This window comes from Physeter macrocephalus, chromosome 1 (assembly GCF_002837175.3).
Source record: "Physeter macrocephalus isolate SW-GA chromosome 1, ASM283717v5, whole genome shotgun sequence".
In the NCBI taxonomy this organism is placed as follows: Eukaryota; Metazoa; Chordata; class Mammalia; order Artiodactyla; family Physeteridae; genus Physeter; species Physeter macrocephalus.
In genome coordinates, this window is record NC_041214.2 from 29656475 (window position 1) to 29681896 (window position 25422).

A 25422-nucleotide genomic window follows, 5' to 3' on the forward strand; every position below is an offset into this window, starting at 1 on the left:
TTTTTTTTTTTTTAAAGAAGATGTTGGGTGTTGGAGTTTATTAATTAATTAATTTATTTTTGCTGTGTTGGGTCTTCGTTTCTGTGCGAGGGCTTTCTCTAGTTGTGGCAAGTGGGGGCCACTCTTCATTGCGGTGCGCGGGCCTCTCACTCTCGCGGCCTCTTTTGTTGCGGAACACAGGCTCCAGACGCGCAGGCTCAGTAGTTGTGGCTCATGGGCCTAGTTGCTCCGCAGCATGTGGGATCCTCCCAGACCAGGGCTCGAACCCGTGTCCCCTGCATTAGCAGGCAGATTCTCAACCACTGAGCCACCAGGGAAGCTCTATTTGACTTTTTTTAAGTTTGTATTTTATTTATTTTTTTAAACTTAAAAAAAAGTTTTTGTTTTTTAAAATTCTTTGGCTGCCTTGGGTCTTCGTTGCTGCGCACAGGCTTTCTCTAGTTGCGGCAAGCAGGGGCTACTCTTCATTGTGGTGCGTGGGCTTCTCATTACGGTGGCTTCTCTTGTTGCAGAGCACGGGCTCTAGGCACGCAGGCTTCAGTAGTTGTGGCAAGTAGGCTCAGTAGCTGTGGCTCGCGGGCTCTAGAGCACAGAGCACAGGCTCAGTAGTTGTTGCCCATGGGCTTAGTTGCCTCGTGGCACGTGCGATCTTCCCGGACCAGGGCTCGAACCTGTGTCCCCCACATTGGCAGACGAATTCTTAACCACTGCGCCACCAGGGAAGCCCTAAGTTTGTATTTTAAAGCAGTTAATGTTACAGTTAAAGTCCTCATAGTTTGCTTACACAATCCTGATTACTTTCGCTTCCCAGAGGCAACTGTTACCACAAATTTGGTGTATATCCTTCTATACCATAATTTTCTGTTTTTACCACATTTATATATCTATGATATGGGATAATATTGTACATTTAAAAATCACACAACTGTGTCTTGCCATATATATTGTTTTACATAGTTTTTTTCCTTTATTCGACATTAGGTTTTTGAGGTCAGTCTCTCCTGTTACATATAAATGTAGTTTATTCTTTCACTACTGTGTAATATTCTTTCATAGAGATGTATCATATTTACTCCATTTCTCTATTGAGGAACATTTTAAATTTTCTCAAAATTTCCCTCTTAACAAACAATGCTACAGTGAACATCCTTGTACAATCTCTTTAGGGTAGTACATGTGTGAGAATCTGTGGGATTTATTGGATGAAATGTCATTATTGAGACAGTCTTAGACAATGGGCATTTTCAGGTTTGTCCATTTTCTTACTGCCTCAAAATGAGGGGTTATACCGTATGGTTATTTGAAAAACAAAAGTTCTCAGAAAATTATGGATACTGTGATACTTTTTTTTTCCTTTTCTTCTTTTTTAAAATAAATCATTTATGTTTTAAATTGTGTGATTTCCAAAACAAATTACATAAACTCTTCAACAGTGGTTATTTTGGGGGAGTGAAATAAGAAGTGTAAGGAAAGAGGAAGCCTCTTCTTTTCTATACTTCTATCTTTTACACTAGTTATAGATTTTATAGTGGGCATGGATTTTACAATAAACAAACTTAAGATGGTTTTATAGATAGTTTTAAAAAATGAGGCTCCCAGTTGTTCCTCAGTCTCTCTCTTTGCATTGGAGACCTGAAGGGGAGGGGCTACCTGGCCCCCCCTTGGACTGAGCCAAGTGTTTTTCTTAAATATATTGGTCCCTAGGAGGAGATTGCTGTGATCCCCATGTTCCATATAAGTAATTCTAATGTGTCTTCCTATGTTAAATTTTCTGGTATGAGGTTTTTTTCTGGTGTATAGTATCCTAGGTTTCAGTCCCAGGTCAGTATCCTAGGTTTCATTCCCAGGTCTGCTTTAGACTACTGCTTAACCATTTATGTCCAAGCCTATAGTCACCAAGTAGAGGACTTGGGATACATATCTTACCTGACTACTGGAATTGCCTTTGATGGGAGTGTGTTTACATGTGAATGGTTTGGAGATGGATACAAAATAGAGAGCCCGAACATTAATTAATTCAGCTCATTTAATTACAATATTATGTCAATTCAATGAATCCATTCCCACTTACAAATACACTCTTTATCCTTCAAACTATTTGAAGATTTTAATTGTTCATTCATTTTCTGGGAGCTACTTAGTCGCAATGATATGAAAGGAAAATAAGTTGAAGTACTGATGGAATTTGTATTTTAAAAAGCTGGTTGGTTGACTGAGTACGTAACTTTTTCAGCATGATGAGAAAGCTATTACCTAATTTTATTATGACTCTCGGCTGATTGTAAATACAATCATCAGTTGTATAAACCTAGTTAACTTAATAAAAATGCCCCATATATCTGTTCTTTGCTCCTTTTTACTCTCTGCCCATCAGAAATTCTCAGCTTTTCTTATGTTATTGTAACAGTGAATGTAAGTGTGCCCCAAGCTTGACCCAAAAGAACCATTGTGTTTCAGTAAGTTAGTATTTGATAAGTTTGATAGGAAGGGGTCTTTTTCCAGCACCGATTGTTGAGCGACTTACTCTGTCTTTTGTTTCTTTCAGTGATGAAGAACTCTCTCAATATCTTTTACAGTTGGTGCAAGTTTTAAAATATGAGCCTTTTCTTGATTGTGCCCTCTCTAGATTCCTACTAGAAAGAGCACTTGCTAATCGGAGGATAGGGCAGTTTTTATTTTGGCACCTTAGGTAAGTCTTTTATATTTCAAATCAAGTCCACCACGTGCTTTTGTAAATATTAACCAGCATAATACAGGGCATGTAGTAAAACAGTTTAGCTGCTTTAGTTGTTTCTGAGCCATCCATAACATTTATGCTTTCTTGGTATCTACTCCTATTTCTTGATACCCAGACTCTCAATTTTCATGATTTGGCAAAGTAACTGAGATAAGTGTCCCTTTATGCCTCCTTGATTTATAACTGAAATTAATAATTTTTATTATAATTATTATAATTAATAATAATTATTATAATGTATTGCTATTTTCCAGTAACGTATACTTATTGTGTTAATATTTTTGGACTAAAAACATACTTATTGGGTAGTGGTATCATCATTGCTACTATTGCATAAATAAAGATTTTAAAGTTTTCCTATAACAACAGCAACTTTATTTTTAGCTTCTTTATTAACTAGGTCATTTTCAGAAATACATGAATCTTATTAAACCAGGTTTATATAGGAGTAAAATCGGGAAAGAAAACCAAAGTTCTTTTGTTTCCTAGGAAGGTTGTCAATTCCTCATTTCTGACTCTATACTTGGACATTTGTGTTTTTTTTTCCATCTGGACTTCAGAGTACTGAAGCTAATCATTAACAGAAAAAAAAAACTTTTCTCCTTTTTGGCTAAGCTTCTTAAGGAAAATAAGCTGTATAGTATTTTGATGTTAATTTTAGGAGTTATATTTCTGAATATTGATTTCTTTATTATTCATAGTTTTTCCTTTCTTGTTTTTAACTTGTCTTCTTTTCTCATCCATTTCAATCTTCTTATTTTTAAATCCCTCAAGGAATAACAAAATAAGGTATTCCTTCCTTTTTCAAATGTGTACACCATTCTTTAAGTGAAAAAAAAAATCACATAGAAGCTAATTGAGGGATTAGTCAATTGTGTGATCTGAGTCAGATCTGTGTTTCATCTGAGTTGTCTGTAAATTGGTAATATTACCATTTCACTCCAAAAAACAAATAAGATGTGATAACTTTGGATTTCTTGGAGTAAAGAATTAACTAATGATAAAATCACATATCTTTTTGAACTATAGTGTTTAAAGAATTAAAAGTTAAGCATCCCACCTGTGATTGTGTACAAGATGATGTGTTCTCCCTTTCTTTGATTAGCATAATAAGTTAATTTCATAATAGAATAAAGAGGTCAGTATTTTTATTTGGTGACCTGAAGTGTTTGATAAATCTTCATAATATTAACTTTCTGCAGGTCAGAAGTGCACATTCCTGCTGTTTCAGTACAATTTGGTGTCATCCTTGAAGCGTACTGCCGGGGAAGCGTAGGTCACATGAAAGCGCTTTCCAAGCAGGTATCAGCTTATTTTAATCTTCATGTTCACTTTGTCACATGGTATTTGATAAATTGTGTCATATGCTAGTTCTCCTATCACAATATTTCATAGAAGTTTCAATAACTGAACCCAGTTAATACATTTTTTAATCAAAATGTAAGCCAAGAAATGAAATTTCAACAAATTCAGCAGAATATTATTAATTGAATGCTATCTGAAAAATTAGGATTCCTCATAGTATTAACACCGTGCCTTAAATTTTAGTAGGAAATACCTATTTAGACATGCTTAACAATGGATTTGATGGTAACAAAAGATTATGAAATCTTTAGACGCTGTTTTTCCATACCCCTGAGTTACTCTTTCCAGTTAGTATAGTATTTATGATTCATACGCTCTGCCTTTTTTTTTTTTTTTTTTTTTTTGTGGTATGCGGGCCTCCCTCTGTTGTGGCCTCTCCCGTTGCGGAGTACAGGCTCCGGGGGAGCACAGGCTCCGGATGCGCAGGCTCAGCGGCCATGGCTCACGGGCCCAGCCGCTCCGCAGCATGTGGGATCCTCCCATACCGGGGCGCGAACCCGGTTCCCCTGCATCAGCAGGCGGACGCGCAACCACTGCGCCACCAGGGAAGCCCTGCCATTTGTTTTAAACTGAGATATTTTGACACCTAAGTTTGTAGGTGTTACAGCTTCTAGAATTCGGAATCCTCAAGCTGCTTTTTCAAACTATATATACATGCCTGAAGTTGTGATGCTCTCCCACATTCCCTCATTTTCTTCCTAGACCTTCATTTTCTAATCATTTTAGGTGATGAGTTATTAGTGATACTAATAGGTCAGATATTAAATGCTTACTGTATGCCAGGAAGTATACTAAGTGTTTAAAGTATGCTATTTTATTCTCCTAATAATGTGCCACAGTATTTACTGTTACTGTCTGGATTTGACAAGGTGAAAAAACAATCTCTCCAAGAGATTAAGTAACTTGCCTAAAAACCCACAACTATTAAGTAAAAGAGTAAATTTCAGACTTAGCTCTGTCCAACTATAAAACTAAATCTCTTTTTATTATACTGGGAGTTTTCAAACCTTTTTAGCAAAACCTCTCTTTTTTAAATCAAAACTTAAAGATAGATCCATTTTACAAAATAGACAACAATGTCATTTTATCAGTATAAATGTATCTTTGAAGCTAAAATAAAACATAAGCCATTAAACAGAATCATGATGCTGTTTTATTGAACACAGAATTTCATCGGGCGTTATTGTTGACAGTTGTCTCAGTATCCAGTTATTTGTGTATTTTATTTTGGAGATAATCCTGACTTATACCGCTAAGTAATTACAAATAGTAATGGTTTTTAAAGAGCTTTCTTGCAAATGAGAAACATAACCTTGGCCCAAGCTTGATTTGTTGGTGGCTTCTTGGTCCCCTGAAGGATGAGATATGAGCATTTCTGCCATCAGGTAAAGCAGCCCTATATTAACTTCTTCATGCTGGAATCCTTCATTGACATATAGCAACGATATGCTCTTGTTCTCTAGCAATAGTTTTTCCTAAACTGAGTATTATCTAACATAACTCAAGAAGATTTTTTAAAATGGTTTAATATATACTTACTCAGAATCTGCTATATGCTAGGGTTTGTGTTGCTATTGGTGATGTGAAGTCATATTAGCTATGTTGCTGTCATCAAGGATTTTATATTCCACAGAGTAGGTATACAAATTAGCGATATTATGATGGCAGTGTTATTAATGGGAGTATTATGTATGGTAGCACAAAAAAGAGGGGCATATTCTAGCTTAGGGCATTAGGCAAGAGGTCACAGTGCAGGTGACACTTGTGGGTTTTGATGATCTAGTTAGCTAGTTGGAGAGTGTGGTAGTTAGTGCTCTACAGAGAGACAGTTGTGTTTGTGTCTATATAGAGAAAGAGTGAAGGGGGCAGGTGGGTGAGATTGAGATTTATTATAAAGAATTGGCGCATGTGATTATGGAGGCCAAGAAGTCCCAAGATCTGCAGTCAAACAAGCTGGAAATCCAGGAGAGCTGGTGATGTAGTTCCAGCCTGAGTCTGAAGGCCTGAGAACCTGGACAGCCAATAGTATATGAGTACCAGTCTGAAAGCAGACAGACTTGACACCCAAGAAGAGCCATTGTTTCAGTTCAAGTCTGAAGGCAGGAAAAGAACAATGTCCCAGCTCAAGGCAGTCAGGCAGGTGGAATTCCTTCTTTCTTGCAGGAGGGTCTGCCTTTTGTTCTATTCAAATGTTTGGATGAGGCCCACCCACATAAGGGAGGGCAATCAGCTATATATTTAGTCTACCTATTCAAATGTTAATCTCATCCCGAAACACCTAGAGTAATGTTGGCCCAAATATCTGAACACTCCGTGGCCCAGTCAAGTTGATATGTAAAATTAGCCATCACAGGTCAACTTGGCATCCATATGTAGCTCCTTAAACCCTTACTTAATCTCTAAATAAAGCCAATAACAAGGTCAGAATTCCACCTAACATGATACAACAATGCTGAGTACCACCAATTACTCATTAACTTCTTTCTCAGAGGAGGAGGTAATATCCTTGAGTGGGGTTTGTTCTTCTCAATTCCCTGTAAATTAAATAGTATGTTGTAAAATTAATAATACTTAAATATTAAGATTTAAGTAATGATATAAAGTTAATGTATCTTATGTTACATGTTAAAGGAATAAGAGTGAGACGGAAACAAAGATATTTGTTATATATGTGTGTATATATGTGTGCATACACCCATATTCATAACAAAATAAGATATTCATGACAGTCCTCATTTCTGTAACTGATCACATGGTTATATCTGGTATTTATCACTACCATCTTCTCACCCATCCTGTATTCTCTTTGTCTTCGGCAAGCACCTCGGTTGTGTTCTTTACATGCTGGGATGACCTAAACCTTCATTCTTGAAGAGTCTAGGCCATTAGTAGTCCTACCTGGATTGATTTGGTAATTTCCCATTGATCTTAATCACAGGACATGGTAATACTAAGAGATCACTTATATTCTAGACATACTCTTCCCTAATTTCTGCTTTGTAGTCAGGATCAGTCATTCTAGCCAGCATCATAATGTACTTCTCTGCCTGTTGATCCAGAAGCATGAGGAGCCCAAAATGGCAAGGCAGGAGTCTTACCGTCCAGTTCAATGGAATTGTTGTGTCTCCCAGTAGAATCATTCTTCTCTCTGTAACTAAGACCTCTGTGCCAACAGAGCATAAGATCTCAGGAACAGGAAGCAAAAATTTTTTTAGTGGGTCATTAGGGGTAATAGTGAGTAGGTACTACTAACATTTTCACACCTTCATGGACCTGTGAATCCTGGCTATTGGAGACACAGCATCATATATTGGATGCTGATTCAGAGCATATACAGCCTTCTACAGAACCTTGCCCCAGCCCTGCAAGGTATTCACATCTAGCCAGCACTGTAATTGTCTTCAAAAGGCCATTCCACTGTTTTATCAAGGCAGCTACTTCAAAATGGTAGGGAACATGGTAAGACTAGTGAATTCTATGAGCACGAGCCCATTGCTGTACTTTATTTGCTGCGAAATGAGTTCCTTGATCAGAAGCAATGCTATGTGGAATGCCATGATGGTGGCTAAGGTGTCTTATAAGTCCATGGATGGTAGTTTTGGCAGAAACATTGTTTGTAGGCAAATTCATATCCAGAGTGTTTGTTCCAGTAAGAATAAGGCACTGCCCTTTCCAAAAGGGAAGCAGTCCCATGTAATCAACCTGTCATTCCATAGCTGGCTGATCACCCCCAGGAAATGGTGCCGTATCGGGCGCTCAGTGTTGGTCTCTGGTGCTGGCACATCAGGCACTCAGCAGTGGCCGTAGCAGGTGGGCTTTGGTGAGTGGAGATTCATGTCGCTGAGCACATACATAGCCTCCATCCCTGCCACCGTTCTGCATTGGATGATGACCGGGTTGGCTGAGGAAAGGCTGGGTGGTATACATGGAATGGGTCATCCTATCCACTTAATTATAAAAATCTTCCAAGGTTAAACTTTGGTGAGCGTACAGTGGGACAAAAATATCTTATTTTTTTGCCCATTCAGAGAGGTCTATCACATACCTCTTCCTTAAATTTCCTTGTCACTAGTTTTCCAATCATGTTCCTTCTAAGTCTCTGACCATCAGCTAAGTGTTGGTCACAGCTCGTGAATTGGTATATAATTGCACATATGGCCATTTCTCCTTCCAAGCAAAGTGAACAACCAGGTGCACTTTCCGAAGTTCTTCACATTGGGAGTATTTCCCTTCACCACAGTCCTTCAGGAATGTTCCAGAAGGGGGCTCTAGTACCACAGTTGTCCACTTTTGTATGGTGCCTACATATTGTAATCCAGTAATCTGTAAACCATGGTTAAGTCTTCTCTTCCTGTGTCAACTGATCATAAGGAACTCCCCATGAGGCCATGCTGCAGGATAGGATAGAGAAGGTAGTATAACAGGAGTGAGAAACCACTGACATTTGGGCCACTTCTTCATGTCACTTGTGCCTTCAGGACCCCATTGGGCCCAGTCTCGTATATAACCACTTTCACTTCATGATGGAGTGCTGCTGTGCTTGCCCATCTTTATGTGTGTTGGGTCAGATAACACCTGGTTCATGACAGGCAGCTCGCGTTGCATGGTTACTTCGTGGCCAGTGGTTAAGCGTTCAGTCTCTACTAAAACCCAGAAGCAAGCTAAGAGCTATTTCTCAAAAGGAGAGTAGTTATCAGCAGGGCATGGTAGATTTTGTTTTTCCCCAAAATCCTAAGGACCTGTGCTGTGATTCACCTATAGGAGCCTGCCAAAGGCTCCAAATAGCATCCCTATTTGTCACTGACAGATCAAGCACCATTAGGTCTGCTGGGTCATGTGGCCACAACTTGCATGACGGTTTGGGCCTGCTGCAGAGCATTCTCTTGTTCTGGGCCTCACTCAAAACCGGCACCTTTTGAGGTGCTGGGTCACTCAGTAAATAGGCCGAAGTGCATGAGGAATATGTTGCCTCCAGAATCCAAAGAGGCCCACTAGGTATTGTGCCTTATTTTTGGTTGTAAGCAAATAAATTATTCTTCACCTTAGAAGGGATATCTTGACATGCTCCATACCACTTGAACCCTAGAAGTTGCACTGAGACTGATGGCCTCAAATTTTTGTTGGATTTATTTCCCACCTTCTAACATACAAATTTCTTTAAGTCTAGAGTAGTTGCTACATGTTGCTCACTAGGTTCAATCAGCATAATGTTATCACTGTAATGGATCAGCGTGATAGCTTATTGAATGGAAAGTCGATCAAGATTCCGGCAAACTAAACTATTACATAGAGCTGGAGAATTGATGTACCCCTGAGTTAGGACAATGAAAGTGTATTGTTGGCCTTGCTAACTTAAGCAAATTGCTTATGGGGGTCCATATTGACACATACGGAGAAAAAAAGCACTTGTCAGATCAGTAGTTGCATACCACGTATCAGGGGGTGTGTTTATGCAATGAAACTACGTCTGGTATACCACCTGGTTAATGCTGTAACAATCCACTGTAATTCTCTAAGAGTCATCTATCTTTTGCACAGGCCAAATAGGCAAGATGAATGAGGATGTGATGGGAATCACCACCTTGCATCTTTCAAGTCCTCGATGATAACACTAATCTGTACAGTTACTCCAGGAATGTTTTTTACTGTTTTCTTGGGAAGAGACAGTTGTAATAACTTCCACCTGGCCTTTCCCATCATACTAGCCCTCACTCCTCGGGTCAGGGAAACAACATAGGGATTCTGCCAGCTCCTGAGTATATCTATTTCAGTTATGCATTCCAGAACTAGAGAAATAACCACAAGATGGGTTTGGGACCCACTGGGCCCACCATGAGATAGATTTGTGCTAAAACTCCATTGTTAACTTGGCCTCCCTAAGCCCCTACTTCAGTGGACCTCAGTGATGTTTTGGGTCTCTTCAGATTAGTGTCAATTTAGAACCAGTGTCCAGAAGTCCCTGAAAGTTCTGATTATTTCCTTTCCCTCAGTGTGCAGTTGCTATGGTAAAAGGCCATGGGTCCCTTTGGGGAAGCCAGGGGAAAGTCAGTTTCAGTTTGTTTGATATAGGAGAGTTCACAGGCATCATTCAGCATTGATGAAAGTATTGGGGGGTTTATTAACTTTTTAGTGTGTCTAAGCCTATGAGTACATGTTACAGAAATGAGGTGTTTATTATTGTCATGGTGTAAACATAGACCATAAGCTGTATGTGACTGTAAGTATTACAGTATGTAAGCTGTAAGTATTAGCAGGGTAGTTTCATCTAGCTGATATAAACTGAAATCAGCATATTCAATCCACCTAACTGAAATTTTCTGTAGTATTAAATATTCTCTCCCAGACTTTACTTTTTGGTACTACATTGTTTTTTCCTTGTGGCAAAGACTCCCCTACCTTTTTGCCTTTTCTAACTTCTCTATCTCATTTGAAGGCCATTTGTTTCCCCACTCCTAACCTTCTGTTCATTCCTATACCTCTGTGGTATCACACCCTATTTTTATGTCAGCTCTCTGTAGTATTATAATTTCCAGTTCCACTACACTTTTTTTTAACTCATTTGCATTGCCAGGGGGAACTACCTTAGTTTTTCATAGGTGATTTTAATATTTACGGTTTTTTATTCGTGTTATCTGATCCCTCCTTTTTGGAAAGCCCTTTAATGATGGTACTAATAGCTAACATTTATTCACCACTTATGGGCCATTTATTCTTCACAAGAATATGAGATAGATACTATTAGTCCCCTTAATTTTATAGTCCTTTTAAAGATATCTCATACCTATCAATTTCTCTCGTGTTCATGGCTACCATCCTTGTCCAACCACTATCCTTTCTCACCTGGATGTCTTCATTAACCTCCTAAATTGTGCCCCTTGTTTCCATTCTTCTGCATGCACGCATGTGTGCACACACACACAAAGACACACACACGTACCTTCATTCTCTACCCAGCAGATAAAATGATCTTTTAAAAATGTAGATGTATTCCCTTTTTAAAATCCCTGCAGTAATTTTCATTGCATAGAGAATAAAATCCAAATTTTAACAAAGTCTATTAAGACCCCACTTGATGAGTCCCTACTTCTTTGGCCTCATTCATATGAGCAGACAACACTGGACCTTTTTTTGGTTCTCTGGGAACCTCAGTTTGACTTTTATACCAGCAAACATATGACATATGTCTGATCACATTATTCTTACTCATTTATTGACTGATGAACAGTCAGGGGAAGATTGTACCCTTTACATGGCAGTTCTTGTTATCACTGTAAACCTATAGTGTGACAGGGTGTTGAAACACTTAAAGTATTTGACTTATGGCCATGTGGGTATTCAGAATGCTGTTCCAGGAAATGGATATCAACATAATTAGGGTTAGGCCCTGAAAATTCACAACTGTACAAACATGGAAGAAATTCAAATTTGAAATACTTCAAAAAGTTCCTGTTTGCATAGCCCATTTTTCAGCAAGTTCCCTTTTCACCAGAGCTTGTACAGCTCCTGAAATTGTTGAGAAATGGGGTGTCTGTGGTTTTGACAGATGGCTAACTTGGCAAGCTTCAGCAATCTCAATTTTATCATCAAGCTACATAGAACCTTCCCAGTTTCCTGTGAGCAAGCCTGTCTGTAGAAACTGTAGAAACTATAGAAACTGCATGCCGAATTCACCTCCCTACAGAGTCTTAGTGGTTTCCTTGCATAGAAGCAAAGTTCAAATATGAAAACATGGTGTAAAATAAATCTCCTGTTCATCAAAATGCAAGCCATGGTGTTTATAATGTTTGTTGCCTACATATTTTATATGCTTGTTATACACAATTCACATGTTGATATATGTATTCTGTTTTTATCATTTGTTGTTTCCAGTTTTAATGACATAATGATAAAATAAAATATTCCTTTTTATGTTTTATAGCTGTCTGAGGCTGGGTCTTACAGAATTTGACATAATATTACATGGAAAGACCTTGAGTTACTAAACAATAAAGTTGACTTTTCTTTCCTTCTTTTTTTAAAATAAATTTATTTATTTTATTTATTATTTTTGACTGTGTCGGGTCTTCGTTGCTGTATGTGGGCTTTCTCTAGTTGCGGCGAGCGGGGGCTACTCTTTGTTGCGGTGTGCGGGCTTCTCATCGCAGTGGCTTCTCGTTTCAGAGCACGGCCTCTAGGTGTGTGGGCTTCAGTAGTTGTGGCTCATGGGCTCAGTAGTGGTGACTCGCAGGCTCTAGAGTGCAGGCTCAGTAGTTGTGGCTCACGATCTTCGTTGCTCCGCGGCATATGGGATCTTCCCGGACCAGGGCTCGAACCCGTGTACCCTGCCTGCATTGGCAGGCGGATTCTTAACCACTGCACGACTAGGGAAGCCCAGTAAAGTTGACTTTTAAACACATGGTTTTATTTATTTATTTATTTATGGCTACACTAGGTCTTCGTTGCTGCATATGGGCTTTCTCTAGTTGCGGCGAGCGGAGGCTACTCTTTGTTGCGGTGCGCGGGCTTCTCATTGCGGTGACTTCTCTTGTTGTGGAGCACGGGGGTCTAGGCGCGCGGGCTTCAGTAGTTGTGGCACGCAGGCTCAGTAGTTGTGGCTCGCAGGCTCTAGAGCGCAGGCTCAGTAGTTGTGGCTCGCGGGCTCTAGAGCGCAGGCTCATAGTTGTGGCGCACGGGCTTAGTTACTCCGCATCATGTGGGATCCTCCCGGACCAGGGCTCGAACCCGTGTCCCTTGCATTGGCAGGCAGATTCTTAACCACTGCGCCACCAGAGAAGTCCCAAACACATGGTTTTGATTCAGTTGGCCATTGTTGATTCCCCTTGTACTACTTGCGTGATTTTTTTTTTTTTTGCATAAGTTTTGATAGCCAGAGTTACCTCATTATAAAAACCACTTAATTTAGACTTGAACAATAGGTACTGTTGTCTATATTCATATCTATTTTATTGCACAAAAATTTACTTTATACTCTTAGTGGAAAGAGAATATACTGAAAAGATGTTATACAAGAGTGATGACAAAGATAGTAAGGTTGAATGTCAACTCCAGGGTTACTTGTACATAGATATTCCTTTCGTACTATGGAGTTGCCCAATTAGAGTGGTTCAGATTAATTGTGTTTCAAATTCTATTACTCAGTTAGTTGCAGAGTTCTGAGTAAAGTTTCATACTTACCTTCTTACCTATAATCTATGTCTCTTTACTTTTCTCTAATTTATAAGATTTTATTTAAGAAAAGGGTTCAAGAACATTTGAAAAATGGTGCTTTAAGTAACAAGTGGTAACAATTAATTTATTTCGTTGTATCTAATATTTTTGTCATAAAGCAAGCACTGTTTTTACTTTAGCTGGTTGTCCTGCGTGTGTATTGTGGGGAGGAGGGGGGTGAGGGAATGGTATTGATTAATATTATCACATGATATTATTTTTAACATAAATGAATTTTGGTGGTGGGGAAACTTATTTTTCAGGTTGAAGCACTCAATAAATTAAAAACTTTAAATAGTTTAATCAAACTGAATGCAATGAAGCTAAATAGAGCCAAAGGGAAAGAAGCAATGCACACTTGTTTAAAACAGAATGCTTATCGGGAAGCCCTCTCTGACCTGCAATCACCTCTGAACCCATGTGTTATCCTCTCAGAACTCTAGTAAGTGACCTTCTGTACTGTGCTTAGTGAATCTCCCGTTAAATAGCAATGCAGAAGGGATTTCTGAGTGACTGCCTTAGGGGAGCAGTAGGGACAGCTGTTAGCCTCAGTAAGTGGAATATAATTAAAAAAGGAAAATGTTAGAAGTTCTCAAAAGTTATTCTTGTGGTAATAGGATGTATGCCTTCTAGCTAAATTTATCTGTGGGATTAGTGAAAGTTAATGCAAGTTCATTTCCTTTCAATTGTATGTAATTAAATTTGTTTTCTATATTACTGGTTTCTAAGAGTTGAAAATCCTATGTAAGCAAAATGTTGGCGGCCATCATAGATTATTTACTAATTAAACTTTCCTATTTCAAAATGAGATTTTTGATTGAATTTAGAAAATTATTTCTCATTTTTACTTTTCCTACAAAAGTAATAATGGGAAAGTGATAATTATGTTCAGTATATCAGTATGCAAAATTGATCCCTCTTTAAGAAATCAAGAATGGACTTACAATCCAATGTTACATTCTGATTTTTATTGTTTATATATAATAACATAAAGTTAAGGAAGAATAAGGGAAGAAAAGGATGAATTTTAAATGTAGCCATGAGAAGGGCAAATCTGGGTTTTCAGTCCAGCTCACCTGGCGTCACTACATGCCAGCCAAGGCTAGCATTGCGGTTGCTTTTCTGCCAAGAGGAAATGTTCTCATTCTGACTTCTGTATACCTGGAACCAGGTGAGGGTTTTCCCAAGCCTAGTATATCATGGCAACGTTACAGTCTTCCCGTATCTTTAAATTGAAGTGGGCTAATTTTCCCCTTTCTTCCTTTCAGTATTGAAAAGTGTAAATACATGGATTCCAAAATGAAGCCTTTGTGGCTGGTGTACAACAACAAGGTGTTTGGTGAGGATTCAGTTGGAGTGATTTTTAAAAATGGTGATGGTATGTACGGAGGTTTTTACAGTGCCAAATTCCTTAGTACTTTTCATTTGCTGTCCATTTACTTTATCTGAAAGGTGATGTGTAAATGTATAACAAACAGATGGCAGCCAAGAGGTAGCTATCAGTGGTCATAAATTTGAATTTGGCATGTCATAAATCCCCCTTTTTTTTTTTCGCTTTGGAGAATGATTTCTACAACTTACTTACGTACATTGTTCTAATAAACCTTCATTTTTTTCTACAAAATACAAAGCTGTCTACTCCTTTGGTAAAAAGCTTCTGAAATGCAAGAGAATATTTTCAGTAATATATTCATACATCCTGTTTCAGTGATAGCAATTTTGATATTGCTGCCATAGTTTTGTGTTTTAATTAAAATATCTTACCCATACTTCATAAAGGAAATGCCTGTGAAGTAATCACACCAACCAGAAGGCAGTCATGACTGCTACCACTTGTTAGTTTTGTGATTGCAGGCAAATCACATAAAATTCATTGAGCTTCAGAATCTTCTTGTCCATGAGAATTATAGCATCTCTGTGTTGGGTTTATTAAATGGAATTAAGTGAGATAACATAAGTATATGTGCTTAGCATAGTATGTGCTTACAACTTTTTTTTTTTTGGAATATATTTGCTTTATAGTGCTGTGTTAGTTTCTGGTATACAGCAAAGTGAATCAGTTATACGTATACACATATCCATTCTTTTTTAGATTCTTTCCCAGTTAGGTCACCACACATCACTGAGTAGAGTTCTCTGTGGTATACAGTAGGTTCTCATTAGTTATCTGTTTTATACATAGTAGTGTATATATGTCAATCCCAGTCTCCCAATTCATCCCACCCCACCTTCCCCGCTTAGTAACCATAAGTTTGTTCTCTACATCTGTGACTCTGTTTTTTCTGCTTTGCAAATAAGTTCATGTGTACCATTTTTCTAGATTCCACATATAAGTGATATTATATGATGTTTTTCTTTTTCTGACTTCATTCTGTACAACAATCTCTAGGTCCATCCACATCTCTGCAAATGGCACTATTTCGTCCCTTTTTATGGCTGAGTAATATTCCATGGTATATATTACCACATCTTCTTTATCCATTCCTCTTGCTTACAACTATTTTTATTTATTTATTTATTTATTTTTTATTTTTTTATTTTTTTTGTGTGTGTGGTATGCGGGCCTCCCCCTGCTGCGGCCTCTCCTGTTGCGGAGCACAGGCTCCGGAGCGCAGGCCCAGCGGCCATGGCTCACGGGCCCAGCAGCTCCGCGGCACGTGGGATCCCCCCAGACCGGGGCGCGAACCCGGTTCCCCTGCATCGGCAGGCGGACGCGCAACCACTGCGCCACCAGGGAAGCCCCTACAACTATTTTTAAAAGAAGTTTTAGTATTTCCTAGACATTTAATCCCACTTGATAGTGTAAATGTCATTATGTGGAAGTCTGTACTTTCACCACCTCTTACCTAAAAATTACCCTTGGACGTGATAATAAATAAAATCAACTATTACAGTTTTGTGAACCCATCATACAGTTACTTATGTGATTCTTAAGAATTTCTTCTGCATCCCTAAAGACAAGAAGAAAAAAAATTAGCAATGTGAATTGTATGGATGCTGTAACACAGCATTACTATATTATAGCAGTATTACAGCACCCATACCATTAGTATAATAGCTTGCACATGGTAAACAACTAAAAATATTTTTAAACTTAATTTCTGAAATAGTTACAGGAGCATGCTAACCAGCAAACCTAGTATTTAACATAATGAATATGGTCAGCATTAAAATTCTTGAAAAAAATTAACAGAGCAGTTATTTGTCAGTGTCTTTTCCCAGCCAGTTAATTCTGGTTGAATTAGCTAATCTTGAATAAATGTTATAAGCATAAAGTGGAAAGTACTTATAACATAGCAGGGTTGTTTCCCCTTAGATTTACGGCAGGATATGTTGACACTTCAAATGCTGCGCTTGATGGATTTACTCTGGAAAGAAGCTGGTCTGGATCTTAGGTGAGATTTCTAGTGAATTTATTTTTATTTCATGTTGTAGTCCTTCTACAGTAGAATTTAAAAATTGTAAAAACTTCTTGATTTCTTCCTGCTATTATTATTGGTCATTCATAATTATTTATATAACGCTTTATAGTTTGCAATGTGCTCTCAAATACATTATCTTACTGAAACTTCATCAAGTGTAAAACTATACATGTGACAGCAAGAGTCATATCCCAACCTGTGGTTTTGAAGGTGGTCTCAGGAAGGATGACTGGTGGTCATGGGAGTGGTAAGCCAGAGAAGGGCCTGCCTCTCTTCTTACTTAGCTTAATAACATTGATTCTTCTAACCTTCCCAAAAGGGAAGTGTTTAGGTGGGCTTTCAGGGTTTTTTGCTGGCCACCATTGTTAGAGGTAGACATGAGCAGAACAGGTTTATGGAGACAAAGAAAGAGGAAACATAATGGATTTTAAAGTTTATTTATTATAAAATCTTTTAAGATAAAGAGCAGATGAAGATAATTGCAAACAAGACCACATAAAAATATAAGAATTGAATGTCAACAAACAAAAATCAAGCCTCGGGGCATTATATTCATAATGAACAGGACAGGGGGATAATAATTCTAAATATTTAAAGAGTTCATAGAAATAAATATATGGGGAGAAGATATGAAAAGGCCATTCAAGTTATAAAATAAATAAACTAATAATTATGCAAAGACTGTCAGTTCTAATGTTGAAGTATGAATTAAAAGAACAATTAGATAGCATTGATTTCCTTGCAAAAATTCTGTTAAGTGAAATGTAGTCTGGAACGCGGTTGAAGTAACAAAAACACAAATATTGTCATATACCATTTGAGATGAATATGAACCTCTCTGAATCAAGTTTATTTATTCCCTATATCCAATATTTCCAGAATTTAATTTAAAATTAGAAATGTGAACAGAGACTTATGCACAGAGATATTCATCCTTGACTTATTTACAGTAAAAAAAAACATTGGGCCACCCTTTTGAACATTTGCTCAATAGAATAACAGTTTAAAAGATGATTAGCTTTCACATATGACCAAATATCTCAGGTATTTAAAAGTATTGTTTATGGAGAATTGCTAACAATTTGGAGAGAGCACTATCTTCAAATGTCAAATGAGATAAGTGAGATGCAAAAAAATATTTTTATAGAATGATTTCAACCATGTTAAAAATTCCTGAAAAATGACACACTAAAATGTTGACAGAAACTAAAATGTATAGTAGACATTACTTCTGGGTGGTAGGATTAAAGGTGATACAATCTCTCCTCCCTGTCCCCCCTTTTGGTATACCGGTTTAGCTGGTTTTCTATGGTGTGCTCCTTTTTTAATCAAGGGGGAAAAAACATTAAACATATTTCATGATACAATACAGGGCCATACAATTAAAAAATTTTTTTCTATGCTAGTTATTAATGAATAACTTCTTCTTTTACCTAATTCTTTTTTTAATTGTGGAATATTTCAAACATGAAATATAGATGATAATTGACAACATGTTTTGTGTTCTTAAACCCAGACTTGAGTATACATTTAGCTATTAAATGACAGATGTTAACATGTTTCCATATTTACGTCTTTAAAAAAGGAATTAAATATGCAGATAAAATTAATGCATTCTTATCCTCTTCTACTTTCTCACAACTCAGGATTTACCATTATTCTAAACTGTAATATGTATGTTTTTGTGCTTTAACTATATATTATGTATCCATTGAATGTTTTGAACTTCCAGTAAATACTGTTGTATCACATGTAACTTTTTGAAGTTTACTTTTTTTATTACATTTTTTGAGATATATCAAGATTAATATGTGAAGTTCTGATTTGTTGTTTTCACTTCTCTATTAATGTTTTGAGTAAATACAAAAATTTATCCATTCCCCTATTAGAAGCTACTTGTGTTCATTTGTTTTTATTTTTTATTTATTTTTTAAACCTTAAGTTTACACGCTTCTCTTACGTTTGGAAGAGTTCTTCAGTTTATATAGCCAGAAGTGGAATTGCCGGGTCATAAGGTGTGCATATTTTCAACCCTACCACCATTGCCCAACTGGCTTCCAGAATGGTTGTACCAGTGTTATGTTTCTACCCAGAAATACCTCCTTGCCAATCAGACTTGTTAATGTTTTGCAAATCTAATGGATATAACACAGTATCTCATAGAATTTTAATTTGCATTTGTTTGGTTGAGTAATTTTTCAGTGTTTATAAGTATTGTGTTTTCTCTCTGCTATAAATTACCTAGGTTACTTCAAGGTTTATGCTTTTTGTTATATTATTTTTAAAAAATCCTTCCCTGTACATTTATCTTAAAGATGCTGTCTTATATTTTATTTTCCAAATTTTAAACTTGATGTGCTTTCTTCTCTTCTGTCTCTGCAAAAGTTTGGTCCTGGTGTTGATTTTTTGGAATCTAGGTTTTTTTGACTACTGATTTTCCTTAATGGTTATTGGACTCTTTGGGTTGTTTTCCCTCTTGAGTCACTTTGAGGCTAAGAATTGTCCAGTTCATCATTGTTTTTTAATCTATTACCATACTTTTTTAAATAACATCCTCTTGTAATTTAAAAACCTCTGCTATGTTTAACTTTTTTCTCCTTTTGCATTTGTAAAATTATTTTGTATGCAATATTTTTTCCTTATTAGCCTTATTAGAGGTTTCCATCTTAGTATTTTAAAAGAGTGGCCTTCTAGTTTTATGTTTTCATTTTCTGTTTTATCATTGATGACATCTTTATAGTTTCCTTCCTTTTACTTGTGTTAATTCTGTTGTTCTGATTTTTTGAGATGAGCACATAGAACATTAATTTCCATTTTTTTCATATATACAAATTAAAACCATGTTTCCTCTAACTACTGCCTTAGCTGTATCCCATAAGTTTTAAAATGTACTTATTTATGCATTTTCATAGTACATCACACTATATGGAATTCAGTTCTAAATGTTTTATTTCCATTTGTATTTCTTCAACTCCTGAACTAGTTTAAATTATTTTGACTCCCAAATTGCACTGGACTTTTGTTGTTGTTGTTGTTGTCCCTATGACATCTAATTTTATTGTACCTGACTGTTGTCAGATTATGTGGTCTGTATAAGATCAGGGTCATATTTCTTAAGATTATTTATGCCTTACCATATGTCTAGTTTTTCTATCACATTTGTGATTGAAAAGGTTCCAGATGCTGTAATTATTAACCGTAAGATTGTAAATTGGTCCATTAGATCAGATTTGTTAATTATGCCCAAATCTTTATTCTCATCAAACTTTTACCTGTTTGTCACTTCAGAGATATGTTAAAACCACCCATTATAAGTGGCATTTGTCAGTTTCTGCTTGCAATTTTGTTAATTTTCTAATTGTGGTTTTAATTTGCATTTTCCTAATGACTAATAATGTTGGCCAGCTTTTCATGTGCTTGTCATTTGTATATCTTCTTTGGAGAAATATCTATTCAAGTTCTTTGCTCATTTTTGAATTGGATTATTTGTCTTTTGAGTTGTGAGTTCTTTATATATTTTGGATACTAGACTTCTAGTAAATAAATTACTGGCAAATATTTTCTCCCATTCTGTGGGTTGTCTGTTCACTTTCTTGATAGTGTCCTTTGATACACAAAATTTTTTACTTTGATGAAGTCCAGTTTATCTGTTTTTTTCTTTAGCTGTATGTGTTTTTGATGTCAGGTCCAAGAAACCATTGTCTAATCCAGTGTCATGGAGATTTATGCCTATCCTTTCTTCTGAAAATTTTAGTTTAGCCCTTATCTAGGAGGTCATTAATCCATTTTTAGATAATTTTTATATGGTATGTGGTAGGAGTCCAGTTTCATTTTTTTGTATTGGTATCCAGTTGTCTCAGCACCATTGTTTAAAAGACTGTTCTTTCTCCATTGAATTATCTTGGCACTTGTGTCAAACATGGATTGACTGTAAATGTGAGGGTTTTTTCCTGGAGTCTAAATTCTGTTTCATTGACCTACATGTCTATCTCTGTGCACAGTCTTGATTACTTTTAGTAAGTTTTGAAATTGAGAATTGTCTGCCTACATTCTCTTATAGGAGTTCTGTGGTTTCAGGTCTTACATTTAGGTCTTTAATCCATTTTAAGTTTGTTTTTATATATGGTGTGGGAAAATGTTCTGTTTTCATTCTTTTATATGTAGCCGTCCAGTTTTCCCAGCACCACTTATTGAAGAGACCATCTTTTCTCCATTATATATTCTTGATTCCTTTGTCGTAGGCTCATTGACCATACATGCATGGGTTTACTTCTGGGCTCTCTATTCTGCACCATTGACCTATGTGTCTGTTTTTGTGCCAGTACCATGTTGTTTTGATTCCTGTAGCATTGTAGTATAGTCTGAAGTCTAGGATTGTGATACCTCCAGCTTTGTTCTTTTTTTCCTTAAGATTGCTTGTACTATTTGGGGTCTTTCGTGGTTCCATATAAATTTTAGGATTATTTGTTCTAGTTCTGTGAAAAATGTCATGGTATTTGGTTCATTTAAATGATATCTATTTATAGTCTTTGGTAATTCATCATTCTTGTACTTCTCTTTTGTTCTTTAGACATTGTTCCTTTTACTTCTTTGAACATACTTAAAATAGGGGTTTTAAATTTCACAACCCTGCAAATCAGATTCTCTCCCTTGTTCATAATTTTTTGTTGTTGCTGTTTGTTGTTTGTTTCGTGACTTCTCAGCTAATCATGTAAGGTTTTTGTTCTTTGTCATGTGTGGTCACTGATTTCTCTGCCTGGTTAGTTTATTGGTCAGCTAATGATTGACCACAGATTTCCTTAAATGCCTGGAATTCTTAAGTCTTTCAGTCTTTACTGAGGGGTTCTGTGTGCATGTTGGGGCATTCCGTCGGGAGTCAGCCAGGTAGTTCAGAGCTGTGCCTTAGCCTTAACTTGTGTAAGCCTCAGAGTTAGTAAGAGCTGAGAGCTAGGGCCTTCTAGCTTCTTTCCTGTCCATTTGCACAGCCCCAGGAATACATACAACCATCGCCATGCACATGGCTTCTAGATTCCTATGGGAATATTGCAGTCTTTCACTGTCCCCTGTGAACATCTCATTCCACAGTTTATTCTTTAAGTTTTTTAGTTAGCTTATTGTTTGCCCCAACTATTATTTACCTCTAAGACAGCTGCAGTGTTAAACAATTGATTCAGATTAATTTTGAGAAACACCGCCAGCTAAAAGGCAGTTCACAGTAGGCACGGTCTGAGTCAGGTCAAAGAAACAGTGTAGGTGGGATCTTCCTGGAAGCTACTAGAGAGTTCAAAAAATGACAGTTACGTAGAAATGAGGCTTTGAAGGAGCTCCAACCCCATTTTTGCCCCCTCTAGTGGCTACCAGATTGCTGTAGTCACAATGATTATGTGCCATTTGTTGCCAAGTCTACTGCAGAACTGGGAAGTAGGTAAGATTGGAATAAGTAACAGTAAAACTCAACTGAGATTCAGCCATTTTCTTCAAGAAACACTCCCCAGATTGTTGCAACCCATTTTTGTATTTCCATATTACTGAAATAGTTGATTCTTGACAATTTTTTGCCAGTGTTCTTGTTGTTTTTATGGAAGAGTGGATTTTCAAATGTCTTTAACTCCCTGTTTTTGCTGACATTACCTGGTTATACAGCTGCTTTCCAAAGAAACCTTGAAGATGTTATTCCATGGTATTCTGACCTCTGTTGTTGTTTTTTAAAGTCTGCTGTCAGTCTAAACTGACATTGCAGAAAAAATTTCTCTTTGCCTTTCATTTCTGCAGTTTTATTGTAATTTGTCTGTGTATGGATTTCTTTTTATTTATTTTTACTTCCCCATTCTCATTGTATCTTTTCAGTCAAAGAAAATCCCCTCTTTTAGTTTCTACAGAATGTATCCATATTCTTCAACATGGCAGTTCTCTCACTCTCACAGTCTTCTGCAACTTTAATAGATGTATATTGGTTTTCCTTGTTCTGTCTTGCATTTCTCTTAACCTCTTTCCTATTTCTCTCCTTCTTTATGCAACATTTTTTTGTAGTTTCTTTTATTCTGTCTTCCATTTCACTAATTATCTCTTCAGTATTGTCTAATCTCTTGTGTATCAGTGTAGTATGTTTATTTCAATGACTGTTTTTATTTAGGAGTTGTATTTGATTTTGTTTTGTATACGTGTTCTTTTTTTTAATACTGTACTCTCCTTATGCTTTCTATTCCTCTTCATGTCTTTCATCATTTTAGCATCTCTTTCATATTGTTCTGTTTTATCTCTTAGGGTGTTACCTTTTCATTTATCTGCTTAATCTTATTCATTTCCTTGTGTAGTTAATAATATTTGGCTTTGAATTCATTATTGGTGAGTTTTGTGTTTTCTGTAAGGGTTGTTTCCTCCTTAGGGTGTGAAAGTTTGCCCCCCAAAATGAATTTTGGTCTAGTTTATGCTTTTGCCCAAGCTCTTTATGCATGATCAGTTTTTATGTTAATTCTTTGCCTTCAGGCTCTCATACTTCATAAGTATTTATATTATATTTGAATCTCATAAGAATATGGGAAGGCTTGGGTTTTTTTGCACTTTCATGAACCCCCCCCGCCCCATTTTTATTGCCCACCCAGGGCCCAGGTTAGATGGCAGACTTTCATGGTATATCGTGTCATCAATGAGCAGACCTTTTCTAGTTCCCTTCATGCATTTGACAGCCCTTTTAGAGCCCCAGCTCCTGCCAAGTCCAGATCCTGCCTCTCATGGACTCAAGACTATGTCTCTTTTCTCATGGGCATTAAAATGTTAACCAAGTCAGTAACTTCCTGAGCCACTACTATGAATAATCTATATTTCTGAGATATAGAAGTCTCCTTTTTTTCTTTATTAATCATAACTTTTAAAAAACATTTTTACTTCATCTGTTATTTTTAAATGTGTTTTAGTCTCTACAGCAACTTTGTCCACAAGGTTGCTAGAAACAGTTACACTTGTGATTGACTTTATCCCTACAAGATTATAAGTATTTCTTGATTTCATTTTAAGTTTATTAAAAACTTAAAACAGTTGATATTTATTGACTGAACCAGGTTTTGTATTAGGTTCTTCACATGTGTAATGACATGTAATTTACAACTTTATGAAGTTGTGTTATTCCTTTTTAGCAGATGAGAAATTGAAACTTAAGGGACTTTTTTTTTTTTTTTTTTTTTTTTTTTGGGGTGTGCGGGGGTCCCCCTGCTGCGGGGCCTCCCCCTTTGGGGGACAGGCTCCGGACGCACAGGTGCTGCGGCCTCTCCCGTTGCGGGGCACAGGCTCCGGACGCGCAGGCTCAGCGGCCGTGGCTCACGGGCCCAGCCGCTCCGCGGCACGTGGGATCCTCCCAAACCGGGGCGTGAACCCGGTTCCCCTGCATCGGCAGGCGGACGCGCAACCACTGCGCCACCAGGGAAGCCCCAAACTTAAGGGACTTTAAACAGTTTGTCAAAGGTTACAAAAATAATAAGTGGTGGAGCTAGATTCAAATTGTGGTCTGTCAGACACTAAACTTGATTTCAGTTATGTTATTTTGGTAGTGTAAGTGAGAAAAATTGTGGTAAGACCTATTTAGTAACTATTTGTTTATCAAAGTATTCTGGTGCCCCAAATATGTAATTGTCCATTGATTTTTTTTTAAGAGGTTTTTAGTCTAGATTTTTTTTCCAGCATAAACTTTTCTAGTGCTATTGAGGTAGAAAGAACAATTTGCTGTGGGTTTTGTTCCTTGAATGGGACTTGTAGGAATACCGAATACAGAAGTATTGGAATACGGAAGTGAGATTATAGTTCATAAATAAAGGACTTTTGAGTACCATAAATGACAAAGAGTTTTGCTTTTAAACTAGCAGTAATTTCTAATACAACTGTGTAAAAATAGAAAAAAAATAGTTTTGAATAGGTAGCAAAATTTTTGGTCAATCACTTACTCATAAGAAACACTATGTAGATAAGAGGAGAATGGGTGATTGTAAGAAACTCTTCCTGGGGAACACAAACCCAGAGGGGTCTGGCCTACCTTTTTTCTTTTTTCTTTTGGTTTTAGTGGCACACAGCCACAACCCGTTTGTTTACGTATTGTCTATGGCTGCTTTTATGCTATAACTGCAAAATTGAGTTAGTTACCTTATAGTCTACAGCACCTAAAATTAAAATATTTACTATCTGGTTCAGTCCAGTAAAAGTTTATTGACCCTTCTTATAAAGTAAACCCCAATGAAAATGATTTTACTTCATTTGTCCATAAAAAAATGGGGAAAACTTTTCAAGCATAGGCTCGTAACTTGTTGGTTCTTTCCAAGGTCAGCACATAAGCTACATAGTGGTCTCCTTTGCTAAGAGCAGATTCTGGCCATATGATGAGTCTTGTTAATTACGAAAGGCTGAGCTAAAGACTTTGTCCTCAGTTCAGTCAGACTAATAGAAGGCCTCAACTAAGTTCTTTTCTCTTAGTTTTTTGTTTTACCCATTCTATTTAACTGTAAAGCACATTTAGCATCAAATAAAGTTCATTGTGACCTCAGGCAAAGGGAGGCAGCCACATGTGGGAGTGCTAGAAATAAACCTGGTATCTGTCTGAGGGGAAGCAATGTGTGTCTAACAAGCAAAAGGAACTTGTCTGTTCAGTGAGATCTTTGCTGACTTTTTGTACTCTGACCCCATGTTTAAAAAAATATGCAGGACTTC

The 25422-nt window shown here is 37.0% G+C and overlaps 1 protein-coding gene across 3 annotated transcripts in view; it reads left to right on the forward strand.

The window, feature by feature from the left end:
• Positions 1-25422, forward strand: part of PIK3CB (phosphatidylinositol-4,5-bisphosphate 3-kinase catalytic subunit beta) — a 202928-nt gene that overhangs the window by 164171 nt on the left and 13335 nt on the right. For all 3 annotated transcript variants that reach the window (XM_024131871.3, XM_028489344.2, XM_028489340.2), the window contains exons 15-19: positions 2546-2689; positions 3940-4039; positions 13573-13751; positions 14578-14687; positions 16626-16704. In XM_024131871.3, the coding sequence (XP_023987639.1) occupies positions 2546-2689; positions 3940-4039; positions 13573-13751; positions 14578-14687; positions 16626-16704 (612 nt within the window). The remainder of the gene's footprint in view (positions 1-2545; positions 2690-3939; positions 4040-13572; positions 13752-14577; positions 14688-16625; positions 16705-25422) is intronic.